The following is a 12,262-nucleotide window of genomic DNA, read 5'->3' as shown; positions in this document are numbered from 1 at the left end:
CACCAACCATGGCGTTACTTCGCGCCGTATATGCTCCGTATAGGTGCATGAAGTCTGCATGATACGGGACGGTGGGAGATGCCAACTGACGCAGCTCCACTGCCCTGTACTGTATTTTTAGCGACTTCCATATTTCCATCTCCATGCTGTACTTGTACATCACAGCCTCCAGCTCCATGCTCCTGCAGCGTCAAGGCACCTGAAGATCTAAACTTGGTGCCTGGCTGGCTGATCCGCTCAGCATGCACACATTATGCTCCATCCGGGTACCGCAGCTGTCAATGGAACATGCCCTCAGCTCGTTGCCAATACGAACCGCTAAAGAAAGCCTTCAAATGCTCTCTCCACCTGCTAGCCTTGGTGGCTTCTGCTAGGACCACTGGATCCGGGGCCGATCACCGACATGGATTGTTCACGACTCTTTAACCCCCGGCCGCTAGCTGCTAGCGCGCCAACACACGTTTGGTCCTCGCGAATAAAGAAGCGCCTCCCAAGTCTGCGTAAAAATAGGAACAAGTCTGGGGACGTTGGCGCTTTATTTAGCTCCTTCGATCTCGGCCCCATTTTTTCAACACGAACTTTGTTGCAGGGTGGAACGATGGAAGTGATCCAATGGCCGCGACAGCGCGACATGCCAGCAATTCTGATTCTGATTCTAATGATAATACTAGTGCTCCAGCTGTTTCAACTTGGAAAGTTTAAAAAGAAAGATCATGGGGGGGGGTGAGAGCATGCATCAGAGTGAGTAGGTAAGATTTACTAGTGGCGATATACACTTGCCAAAGATCTGTTTCATTGCCGCAGATACTACTAACTCTATGCTTGACAGATGAAAACCGTTACGCCTCTACAACTTTACGCCAACTTAATATTTACCAAGTCATTAAGATTGAGAACAAAGTTCCCTTAGCCGCTCCAAAGATAGGCCTGAATTGCAGCGTGGATATCGCAAGTCATCACGTAATACATCCGTGAAAGTCCAAGAAGCCGAACTCCTTTCTTTGGGAGTGGCGTGCAAGAAGATGTCGAGCAATGTGTCTTGTTTCGATGTCTACCAGCGTAGTAGCAAGCAGTACCTATACAGAATGTTACTACTAGGTACGACCTCGTATGCGCCCAGGATCGCCGCTGCATCATGCACATCATACATGCCTCATGGCGCATCTCGGAGCCTTGAAGGCATCCATGCACACAATCTGGTGTGCCCAATGAAGCCTGCAAGTCCATGCCAATCCACGCTTGCCGGAGATTCCAATCAGATCGAGTATCCACCCTTTAAATATACGATACATATCCAGAAGGTGTGGAAAATCGGAGCTAGCCATGCGAGAAGCCGTTCAGACAACATATCTCAGCAGCCACCAACCTCCGAGTGGGGACATCTTGATCTCTCTGATAATAGGAAATCGGTATGATTGATTTATGACAGAACTGGAAGTGGCCAAGTGACACTATCTCGTGTTGCTTCTCCATCTTGCAGAGCATATCGGTAAACAACGAGGTGCTTCTCCCGTCTACGAATCTCACTGTCTACAAGGGGTCAGAATTGACGGGAGAAAAGTCTTCAAGTCTCCAGTCTCCGTTCAAAAAAATGTAGAATGTCTATCTAATATCCTCCAGATCCAGTTACCCTATTCCTGTGATCCAATCCCGAACGTCAACCATTCCCATAGGCCCGTCATCTCATGAATGCCAGTATCATCTTTTCCCCCTTTAGGTAGAGCAAATGCAGCCGTCAAGACATCGTAAAGGGAAAGGACAATTGAAGGCGTTGCAAGGAATTGCATATGGAATGATTTGTAGGTCATAGTAGTTGGCTTCCTCAACACGTTGCTGCTCGGAGGAAGTAGGGGTACCGTGAACCAAGGCGGCGGCGCCAAAGGCAATGGTGCAAATAATAGCCTTGAAATGCATTTTTGTTGGTAATTTGGGGGAAATAAAGAATTGCGTAGTCATTTTATAGTGGCATTTCCGGTAGGCTGAGGTTTAAGAGAGATTGAGGATGATAGGTAAGTGTAATTGCGCCATGAAGAGTTGTTGGACCTTTTTGTAGCTGGCATCGAGCAGTCAACGTTCACCAGAGAGATAAACCGACCACCTCTTTATCTTATTTTTGGTTATTTAAAGATTTAGAGCTGTTTCCTTGGTTATAAGCGTTTGGCGAGGACTAAGACAGACAAGATTATTGCATCGATCTACACCTCCCACTGCTGACGGTTTGACACGAAAGCCGCTACATATGATACACATGTAGAAAAGGGAAAATGGATAGGTTATTCCATACTAGGCTCCGAATCTCAGTCGATTCTGCGAGGTTCTTGTTAATAGGTTGGACGGTACACACTCATGTAGACAAACTGCATCATAAAGGCAGTATGAGATGAAAGCTGCCTTGTAGCCAGGCTGTTAACCGTGAACTCGTTTTTAAAAGTACAAAGTATTCAGTAATATTATGCAAGCTCTTTGCTCATATGTACGCTAAACTCCTATTGATATACTATTTATTCATCATTCATCAAATACACGTTTCACAGTCATAATCGTACAATACGGTCGGCACCGTAATTGGAAAATCGAAAACTTGCTGCCAAAGCTTTACCGAAATTGATTCACATGTTCCTCCACTGCTTCGTGAGTGGGACACATATGAGTCCAGATTTCGTCTTTCAGTCCATAGTCATGAAGCCCACCATTGAGATCAGCGACTTCACGGCCAGCACAAATAAGAAACCGCCAAGTTCGTCGAATCCACACCCGCAATCGTACGGTAAACTCGTTTGGAATCTTCAACCGTACAGCCACCCACTTATGATCAGGAGCGTAGTCACTTCGAAGACTCTCTTCAGGCTCTGAAGGAGGTTCTGCCGATTGTAACAACTTCTCATCTGCCCACATGCTGTACTTGGTTTGTTCTGGAGGCAAGATGATTTTCAAAAACTCCAACGAAGCCGTCGTAGTGAGGGAAACTGCTCGTAGTGGATCGACCATGGACTTCATCAATATTGACATCCATTGTGGGTAGAGCACGGCAAGATCAGTCATTGCTAGATGAGTCGATCCAACTACTGTGAGCATCCAACACAGAGTTCCCGAGTCACGGGCTTCGTTGCTGAACTCGACCACTTTGTCGAAATTCTCTTTCCAATGCATAAAAACCTCGGATGAAATCGATATGATGGGCTTGGTGATTCTTTCTTTCAATGTCTCCCCGCCTGAGGGCGTTGCTTGACCCCATGCATCAAGAATAATGCCTTGGCCCAGCCATGTAAGAGAGTCGTCTCGACAAATCTGAACCGTCGTTACGCCTCCGAATGAGTGTCCCATCATAGTGACTTTGTCAAGGAACATCCTATTCTTCCAATCCTCCCATTCGACACCGTTAAGCCCCATAGAACTAGAGCCTATGTTTCCCTTCCTTCTGAGATTCAAGGACGCAATGTCGCTACCGCGGCCGGAGTTTAATACTTCGAGGACATAAAAAGCTTCCTTGACTTCTTCCTGTCGTAATTCAATCTGGGCTGACCTTAGAGTGTGATCGACGCCTCTGCGGTTATGTGGAGAAGTGTCCTGTGCATTATCTTTGGGCAGTATATAGTCCATCACATAATATGGATTCAATCCCTTTTTCCTCTGACGTTGCACTTTTTTATCTCCAGCGCGTTCTTGACCATCATTATTGGTGTGTAATTCGGCAGTTGATGATTCGATAGCGGCAGCCTCAACATTGCTCGGAAGACTGACATATGTCCTGGCACCACTGCCATCCCGATGCTCTATCGCTACCACAACAAATCCGTAACTCGCAAGCTCTCCACATATTGAACTGTAGCAAAGCCGTGAGCCGCCAAGACCATGGCTAAATATTATAACGGGAAATCTCGGCCGACTTGTCGGATCTTCCTCTTCTTCTCGGGCTTTCTGTCCAGTTGGACCGTCGTCGTTGCGTGTGTCTTCTGGCCAGTGGGCGGCCAGTTTAGCGTTTCGAAATGCAGGCAGTTTCGTGAATAAAGAGGTACAGGCGAGGTAGGCAGTGACTGGGAGTGCTGGAATATGCAAATACTTGGCGTAGCCTTTGGCAGTTGCGGCTCGTGGTCGTGGCATCCAGTCGACACGGTGAGGTTTTTCGGCGCCGTCGTGAGATTGTAAGTCGCATGGATAGTATACTCCCATGAGGATGGTATCTAGTCGAAGTACTGGCTTTCCATTTCTTTTGAGATTGGATACAGGCCGTGGTTCGCGAACTGGAACTTCAATATCCATATATCCAACATTGTACGGCCCATTGTAGTGAGGAAGGCGATGCAAAAATAATTCTCGGAGTGTCTTTCGTGGTTTAACAGCTGCTCTCCGAGGAGGCTTTGTGCTGGCGTGTGGACGTGATGTCATTGTGAAGCCCGGCTGCTCTGGAGCACTTATGGAATTGCATATAAGATCTTTGTTGTATAATACCGAAAAAAGAGAAAATAAGGCGTGATGTTTGGCTTCAGCACGAAATATATGGTGGTGAGGCGACTTGCCTTGGTTCGTGACGTCAGAAATACTATCGAAGCCGGAGCAAGCTTCTCTGCGGGTCTAGAATGGTGCACATCGTCACTGATACCTTCACATGCTAAATAGTAAACAAAGAGATCGGAAAGTGTCAAAGGCATCGAATTAACAAAGATCAACGTCAAAGCATTGGTCAGATGATAACAACAAATATTTCTAGTTGCGAAGTAATTTAATATTGCATAGCTGGATGAACCGCATCATGGAAATGCAGGCTTGAAATATGTTGTTCTTCTTGTTAATAGTTGATATGTTCACTCTAATCTGCTTCAAGTGCATCTAGCATGCACACATGATGTTGCGCTATTGGCTCTCAAAAAAAAAAAAAAAAAGAGTTCTCTATTTTTAAATATTTTACAACTACAAATTTCATTATCGAACTTCTCGTCCTTGGCTAAAAACAAGGGATTGGCCATTTGCTACCGAATATTCTGGAGATGCATCGGTCGTCGATCTGGACCATGCGACTCGATGCGAACAATAACCAGACTATGACGACATAGTGCAGCAACCGCTTTAAAGGTCCGTAGCGAGCTGTAGACAAAATTAGCGAGAGTGCAGACCAGTAAAAGGGTGTACGGCTAGATAGCGCAGAGAAGATGTTTAACTGCTCCCGCATATTTCGGTTCTATTCATTACTTCTAAATTCAATAGCATATTGATATTCATACTTTACTAATAGCCATCAGCTCTATATTGAAATACTGCACCAAAATATGCCCTTTGAAGTCGTTTCGTTGTTTTTGTCTACTGTTCTGGTAGCGTGGGACCGTTTCAGTTGAAAAGGTGGATCCTTGAATAGCCAATGAGGCGTCTTCGGCGAAGAAGCAAACCCGAAAGAACGGGCATCGGCTGACTCATCGCCGAAAGCATCGGATCACGTAATTATCCGGCAGGGCAGTCCCCGCTCACGTGATAGATACCTGTCGCCCACAATCATTTGGCGAAATCCCCAAAAATCTCACCGCGCCACCGCAGACTCAGCGTCCACATCATCGCCAAACCAATCTATCACCATGGGTAAAGTTCACGGATCTCTTGCCCGTGCCGGTACGTGAAACCTCTGCTAAACCATCTCGCCTTTCTTTCTTCATTCGCTGACTTTCTTTTTTACAGGCAAGGTCAAGTCTCAGACTCCTAAAGTACGACGCATCGACTCGCTTATCCCCGCTGACGAACCCGAAGACTGATGATGATTTTTCCCCCCTACAGGTTGAGCCTCAGGAGAAGGCCAAGACCCCCAAGGGTCGTGCTCTCAAGCGCCACAAGTACACCCGACGATTTGTCAACGTCACCCTGACCGGTGGCAAGCGGAAGGTAAAAATATTCAAGATTTATAGCATTATCCGGGACTCCGTTGCTGACGACGGAAATAGATGAACCCTAACCCCGGCTCATAAACAAATTTCAACATGGCTAGGGAAAGAAGGATTTGAGGATTGACAACGGGGCCGTTCTCCGATGGTTGTTTTATTTCAGCATATAGGGAAATGGATTGAGTCGGGTCGATTGGCTGGCTGAGCATCATCCACAATTTGAGAGATGCGACGAAGCGCGACGACTGTACTCGGCGTCTGGTGTCGTTTGTCAATATAACGAAGATTCGTCCGCGACCACACACGTTCAGTTCATGACATTGCCGGTGATGTTCTTTTTATCCACTACGACCACAACCGTTCCAACGACCAAACTTTACGACGCCGTCATTCCATTTCAGTTCGTGGAGTATTTACCAGTATGTTATTTTACGACACTGGCGAAACTTGTCATAACAAGACTCTGCTTTTCTGGCCAGGATCCGTATCCGTTAAGTTGGCACGGAGACCGTATTATCTGCACCCGTATATCGTAGAAGTAAATGAGACGATGTTTAGTACCAGTCTTCCTAAGATAGAACTCCGTTTTAGTTAAATCAGTTGCAGCCAAAATACCATGGTTCGTATGTTCGTAGGATTCTTGCTGGCGATCTTGATCACGTGATATGCGCGCTTCGCATCCAAACTTCTCTGCCCCGCGGTATGTTAGCGGTGCCAGTTACTACCAAAGCTTCAGTTCATCCATTCAAATCCCATTCGCCTTACACACGTTATTCCTCGCCCAAGATGGCCGACGTAGATATGGAAGTTGACGACGCTGTGCCGTCATCCACGCGGAACGAGTCCGAAATGCAGACACACACCAAAGCAACTGCAGTCCGATCAATCGAGGGCTGGATTATCATCGTCACAAACGTCCACGAAGAGGCCGACGAAGAAGCTTTGCAAGATAAATTTGGAGACTACGGAGAGATTAAGAACCTGCATCTCAATCTCGATAGGCGTAGTGGCTACGTCAAGGTACGAGATCACAATGGCAGACCAGATTTTGTAAATGGGGCATCTTGCTAATTTCTGTTCCATAGGGCTATGCTCTGATCGAATATGCGACACTGGAAGAAGCCCGAGCGGCGATTGATGGAGCACACGATACAAAACTGTTAGACCAGACGATCCAGGTGGATTTTGCCTTTGTCAGACCTCCTCCTGGCAAAGGCGCCAGGCAGGGTGGCGGCAGGGCTGGAGGCAGAAGAGGCCGCAGCCGAAGCAGGAGTCCGGACGCAAAGAGCAACGATGCATGAAAAATTCGAGAAAACAACAAGACAACAAGTATGCTGCCGATGTGATGACCCGCAGTCACGACACGTCGGCATATATAATCTAATTCAGCGAGGTATGGTTATCAGAGGCCTAACAAGCAGGTTCATAGCTTATTGAGTCTATTAGGATGCCCGAGTCAAGCTCGAAACAGATTGGATCTCATTAACAGCACTATCAATGATCTAAGGAACACGGCATCCCGGGCCGCTTGTCGAATTGTGAGCGTGACAGTTGGCAAATTCGGGCTTCGCCTCCCGAACCCAGATAACACCTCAAATCGGGAGAGCGCTGATTAGCCTCTAGATTCCCTGAGAAATACCAGGTGATCTTTGCTCTAAAATAATATAATATTGAGCAGGCCTTTGTGTTTGGACGTGGTCTTCTTTTTTTAAATACTTATATAGGAGATTACTTTTACTCCCTTCAAACAAACTGCATTACTTCAAGTTGTCTACCAAGAGTGCTGTGAACGAATGCAATTTCTACATGCTCCCGGCTGATATCATTTGCGCCAAAGCAGAATGAGAACCTGTCCAAACTCCAAAACTAAAGCAAAGCCCTACCTAGATGCCTGGCTGGCCACATGATCAGATACCTACCTAGGCAGCCATGTGGTAGTACAGATATAAGTGAACCATCCGTGCTTTTTCTCGATGCTGCCCAATCCGTAGCTGCTCACAAGTATCCGCAGGTCTCAGTACTTTGCATGCCTCATGCTTCCAGGGCCATGGAATTCCCCGCGCTCAGCAAAGCACTGGATTTCCCCACTACAGCAGCTGCCTCAGCACACCTTAGGTCACCCACGCTAGATTGCTAGCATGGCGGTACAAGCCTGTACCTGGCCTTGGGGTCGCAACAATCCTCCTCGGTGACTTCATATCGTCAGGCACGAGTGCGACCGAGCTGGCATTTTAAGCGTCAACACCACAGGCCGCATGGCCATTGATTCGGCCGCGCCGCATTTTCAGCACGCAATTGAGCCCTTAGTATATCCCTTCTTCCACGCGATGCGCCATTGAACCGACTGGCATGGCTCGCCAGGCGCACTTCGACTCCAGGATCATGCGCAAGCTCCTAGGCAAGGCAGTCCCGGACGCCACCAGCGGCGACCTTGCCAACAGCCAAGCGAACATCCCGACTATATTTCGTCCCTCAAAGTCGCAAAATGCCGTGTACCCCGTAGGCAGCCCCATTTCGTGCCTCGATGTGACACCCGATCACCGGGCCGTGGTGCTGGGCGGCCCTCATGTCCTCAAGACGATAGTGACGGATACATCTGGCGATTCCAACTTTGGCTTCAAGTTCACAGACGGCGTTGATTTAAGGGCGGCCATCACGGCGCAGAAGTCATCGGGTTTGGCCAGCAATTTCGTTGCAGACCAACTCAACATTCGCGACGTCAAGTGGCAGGGCGCGTCGACTATATTTACGGCGTGTGCGGCTGGCAGAATCTTCGCCTACGACGTTGCCAGGCTTGGTTCTGGCGGTGTATCCGATGCCCCAGACTACATACAAATCCAGGAAGATACCCGACAGGTGCACAGTTTGGATGTAAACCCCCATCTCAAGAGCTGGCTGCTATCCGGAAGTCATGATGGAATGGTCCGTGTTTTTGATGTATCTGCTCCTTGGCAGACGCGGGCCGGTTTCCTGACTTTTCGGCAACGGTACTCAGCCATGAAGAATAATGAGCCCGTCAGGCAGGTGAAGTGGTCGCCCAAGGTCGGTCATGAGCTGGCCTGCTGCACTGAATCCGGAGTCATCTTGAAATGGGACGTTCGGCAGCCTTCTCGGCCTTTACTGAGGATCAACGCTCATGAAAAGTCTTGCTCTGCCATTGCGTGGCACTCTGATGGTATACATTTGATGAGTGCTGGCTGGGATGCGAAGCTACACGTGTGGGATTTTGGAGGGACCGCAGACAAGCGGCAGAAACCCAAGTGGAGCGTGACTACACCGGCACCTGTGACGACAATTGCCTGGCGGCCCGGCCTTTGGTCTGCGACTGCTCAGAATCGACGTCTTGCTCAGGTCGCCGTGACCTATGACGAGACGAGCAATCGACGGTATGGCTCCTCAGTTGTCCACATCTGGGACCTGGCGAGGCCCGCAATGCCGTACAAGGAGATTGAGCGATTCGACAGTTCGCCATTGGCACTTACATGGCTAGACCAGGACATGCTCTGGACTGTTGGACGGGACGGCATGTTTAACCAGTGCGATGTTGCATATGCCCCTAAAGTTATTGATCGCCAATCTACTTCTGCCATGGCATTTTCATCTCGGGGAGACGTAGTCATGTTTCTTGATGAACGACCACAGCCTCCACGGCCGCACCCGTCTGTCACTCATGATTCAGACGTGATACCCCGAACTCCGTTTAGCACGAGCCCCAATACCCCGATGCTTAGCGTCAGTCGAAGCGACTCGGAAGAAGACGTTCTAGGCAGCTTTTTAGGACCTCGCAGGCGAACAATTCGCAAAAGGCGTCTTAGCACGAGGTCTGGCCTACCAATGAGCACCACTCCACCATCTTTACCCAACTTACCGGACGACGGGAAGCAAATCCTTGGCTTGGAGCAGTCCATCAACGTTACTGGTATATTCAAGACTCAGCAGGGCATGGCATCTGGACACGTTCCAGCGGCAAAGTCCGTGAGCGTGTACCACTATCTTTCTAGCAATTACCTTGAGATCCTTCAGAAAGAATTACCTCTGGATGGTGGCGAAAAGTCACTAATTCAACGAGTGGCCGATATCATGGAACAATATGCTTTGGCTGCTGAGAATGTCCGACAATACCGATTATCGCAAACATGGCGCATTCTCGCTTATGCCATGTCACTCCTGCTGGAGAAACGAGCGGAATACCACTTGCGCCTTAGAACGGAGAAGTTCCGTAAGAGAAGCATTGACGATGGAAAAGTCAATCTTAAGAAGACACCAAGCCACACTCTCGTTAGCCATCTTGCTAATGGCGATGATTCGTCACGTAGGCCATCCGGTCAAGCTAGGAGCGTCGATGGGCGCCTGCCAATGGCGAGATCACTACTCGCAGAGGAAATCGAGAGCACCTCTAACGTGCCGACTCCCCTTGTGAGGCCAGTGGGCGAAGGCACTACCATTGAATGGGACGAACGACATTTTCCTCTTGGAAAGAAACTGACGCCCATCATTGAACCCGAAAGCCTCAACTTGGGGCCTTCTGCTCATGGATCATATCGGCTAAGCCCTCGACAGCGTCATGATTCTGCGCCGATTTCAGAGATGAGCCATGATAGCGAGGCATCTAAAACTTCCATCACAGAAGGATATGATTTTTATGACACGGAAGCTCTGGCGCGGGCCATTGACGTGCCAATGACCAAGAACCCGGAAAAGACAAGCTGGGAGTATAGTGAAGCTGAAAAGCTTCAACGACTCAAGGCTATTCGACATGATTCAAACGATAGCTTTGCTCAAGTGTTTTCTGCATCTGATAGCAGTGATCACACCTCACCGAGGGGAGATTCATTCAATGCCTCAAGCTCTTTGAGGCCCGAGTCATTGAAAATCTCAGCAGTTGGCAACGAAATTGGCGTCAAGTTTGCAAGTCAGGCTCATGAAGATGGCCAACAGAAGTCGCCGAGGCAAACTCAGAAACCATCCAAAGGCTCCGCAGCAATGCCTCGGGCAGATTCGCCAGAAGAATTGTTTATGATCTCGCAGACAACTGCCGCAACTGATGATACTTATCCATCTCAAACATCATTTGCCTCCCAAACAGAAGACTCGGAAGTCCATCATGAGGGCTTTGCTGGTCACCGCCCGACCCCATCAAATGAGATTACAATGGCTCGGCCTACCAGCCCGGTTCCAGTGGCTACAGCTCCCCAATATGACCCAAGCCCTCATGTAGTCGTAACCGATTACTTCCCATGGCCAGAAGACGGCCCCTACCCCTTCCCAACTGATTCACCAGACTCGAAATCATTCAAAACGCCCAGCATGCCTGCTTGTCCGCTTGACCCCTATTCTCTCTTAAAACGCGCCTTGGAGTTCGAGTCACGGACTTCAGCCCTCAACGCTTCTGCAATGGTGCTTTTGCTTAAACCACTGGTGCCTGAATCTGTCATCGACATCTATCAAGCAACCGCTATCTTACGACAGCACCACTCGCGCCTCATGGGAATGAGCCTCTTTGTCGAGGCTGCACTCTTGCGAAATCTGGCCATCAAAGGCTGGCCCGCTGGCCTGCCTGACTGGGGCGAAAACTATACCTCGTTATTCACACCAGCCCAGCAGGGCGTCAAGGCAGGCTTCATGTGTTCAAACTGCCGCAAGCCCCGCGAAATCAACCGCAGCAATGGCGATTCTGCATTTTGGACCTGCGAAAAGTGCCGTCAAGTGGTCACCCCCTGCGCAGTTTGCGGCCACCGCGATGCCGAAATCGCCAGCTCGCTGCCTACCGAAGTCACCGACATCCCCAGCAAGGAGTCGTGGATGACGGCGTGGTGGTACTGCCCCAGCTGCTGCCATGGCGGCCACGCTTCGTGCATGCAGACTTGGCACGCCGCCCTCCGCCCTTCTGAGGTAGCGTCGTCGTCCTCCTCTTCCTCTTCGCCAAACGTCTACAGCGATGGGTGCTGCCCCGTCGACGGCTGCGGACACGCCTGTCTTCCCGGCAAATACAGGGGAGAGACAGCAACAGCCCGGTCAGAGGAGCTCATCACTCGCATGCGCGATGAGTTTGGGAAGACTAGCACTAGCAGAAGATCCAGTCCCGGGCGCTCAGGCCCGAGCAGCATGACCATGGATCGCAGCATCAGGAGCGATGCCAACGACGTGCCGCAGAGCAAGGCCGTCGGCATGGCGAGGGAAGCTCTGAACAAGGGGAGCGGCGGAGGGATTTTGAGTTCTAGCCCTGGACGGACCATGACTGGCGAGAGAGAGAGGAGGAAGAGCGTCAAGTTTGCAAGGACGGATCGCTAGGCCGAGCTCTCAAGATGGTAGAGCCGGTCAAATCTTTTGTTGGCTCTGGGGGGTTTTTTCGTGATACATCTTTATCCCGGTGACTTGATTGTTTCAGCAAGGTGTTA

At 49.5% G+C, this 12,262-nt stretch overlaps 4 protein-coding genes across 4 annotated transcripts; 3 read left to right on the top strand and 1 right to left on the bottom strand.

Moving 5' to 3' along the window:
* Window positions 1–2,426: 2,426 nt before the first annotated feature.
* On the bottom strand, window positions 2,427–4,482 carry TrAtP1_006733 (uncharacterized protein). The gene has a single exon (XM_014082432.2). The coding sequence runs from the start codon at window positions 4,384–4,386 to the stop codon at window positions 2,596–2,598; it is 1,791 nt and encodes a 596-aa protein (XP_013937907.1). The 5' UTR covers window positions 4,387–4,482; the 3' UTR covers window positions 2,427–2,595.
* Window positions 4,483–5,564: 1,082 nt separating this feature from the next.
* On the top strand, window positions 5,565–5,948 carry TrAtP1_006732 (40S ribosomal protein eS30; the record flags this gene model as incomplete). The annotated part of the gene is made up of 4 exons (XM_014082434.2): window positions 5,565–5,598; window positions 5,665–5,690; window positions 5,761–5,865; window positions 5,925–5,948. 4 exons carry the CDS (start codon window positions 5,565–5,567, stop codon window positions 5,946–5,948), a joined length of 189 nt encoding a protein of 62 aa, XP_013937909.1.
* Window positions 5,949–6,590: 642 nt separating this feature from the next.
* Window positions 6,591–7,628, top strand: TrAtP1_006731 (uncharacterized protein). Its single transcript, XM_014082435.2, has 3 exons — window positions 6,591–6,884; window positions 6,950–7,257; window positions 7,311–7,628. The coding sequence occupies exons 1-2, from the start codon at window positions 6,651–6,653 to the stop codon at window positions 7,163–7,165; spliced, it is 450 nt and encodes a 149-aa protein (XP_013937910.1). The 5' UTR covers window positions 6,591–6,650; the 3' UTR covers window positions 7,166–7,257; window positions 7,311–7,628.
* Window positions 7,629–8,213: 585 nt separating this feature from the next.
* TrAtP1_006730 (uncharacterized protein) lies at window positions 8,214–12,155 on the top strand (the record flags this gene model as incomplete). The annotated part of the gene is made up of 1 exon (XM_014082436.2): window positions 8,214–12,155. The coding sequence occupies one exon, from the start codon at window positions 8,214–8,216 to the stop codon at window positions 12,153–12,155; it is 3,942 nt and encodes a 1,313-aa protein (XP_013937911.2).
* Between the last annotated feature and the right edge of the window lie 107 nt (window positions 12,156–12,262).

This window comes from Trichoderma atroviride, chromosome 3 (genome assembly GCF_020647795.1).
Source record: "Trichoderma atroviride chromosome 3, complete sequence".
Lineage (NCBI taxonomy): Eukaryota > Fungi > Ascomycota > Sordariomycetes > Hypocreales > Hypocreaceae > Trichoderma > Trichoderma atroviride.
The sequence above is the reverse complement of the archived record's forward strand: the minus strand, read 5'-3'. Positions and strand labels throughout refer to the sequence as shown.

Excerpts from the sequence above, each read along its gene's own strand:
- TrAtP1_006733 (XM_014082432.2), bottom strand. The coding sequence starts at position 4,386 with ATGACATCACGTCCACACGCCAGCACAAAGCCTCCTCGGAGAGCAGCT.
- TrAtP1_006731 (XM_014082435.2), top strand. The coding sequence starts at position 6,651 with ATGGCCGACGTAGATATGGAAGTTGACGACGCTGTGCCGTCATCCACG. Across the intron at positions 6,885-6,949 it reads GGCGTAGTGGCTACGTCAAG|GGCTATGCTCTGATCGAATA; the intron begins GTACGAGATCAC and ends TCTGTTCCATAG.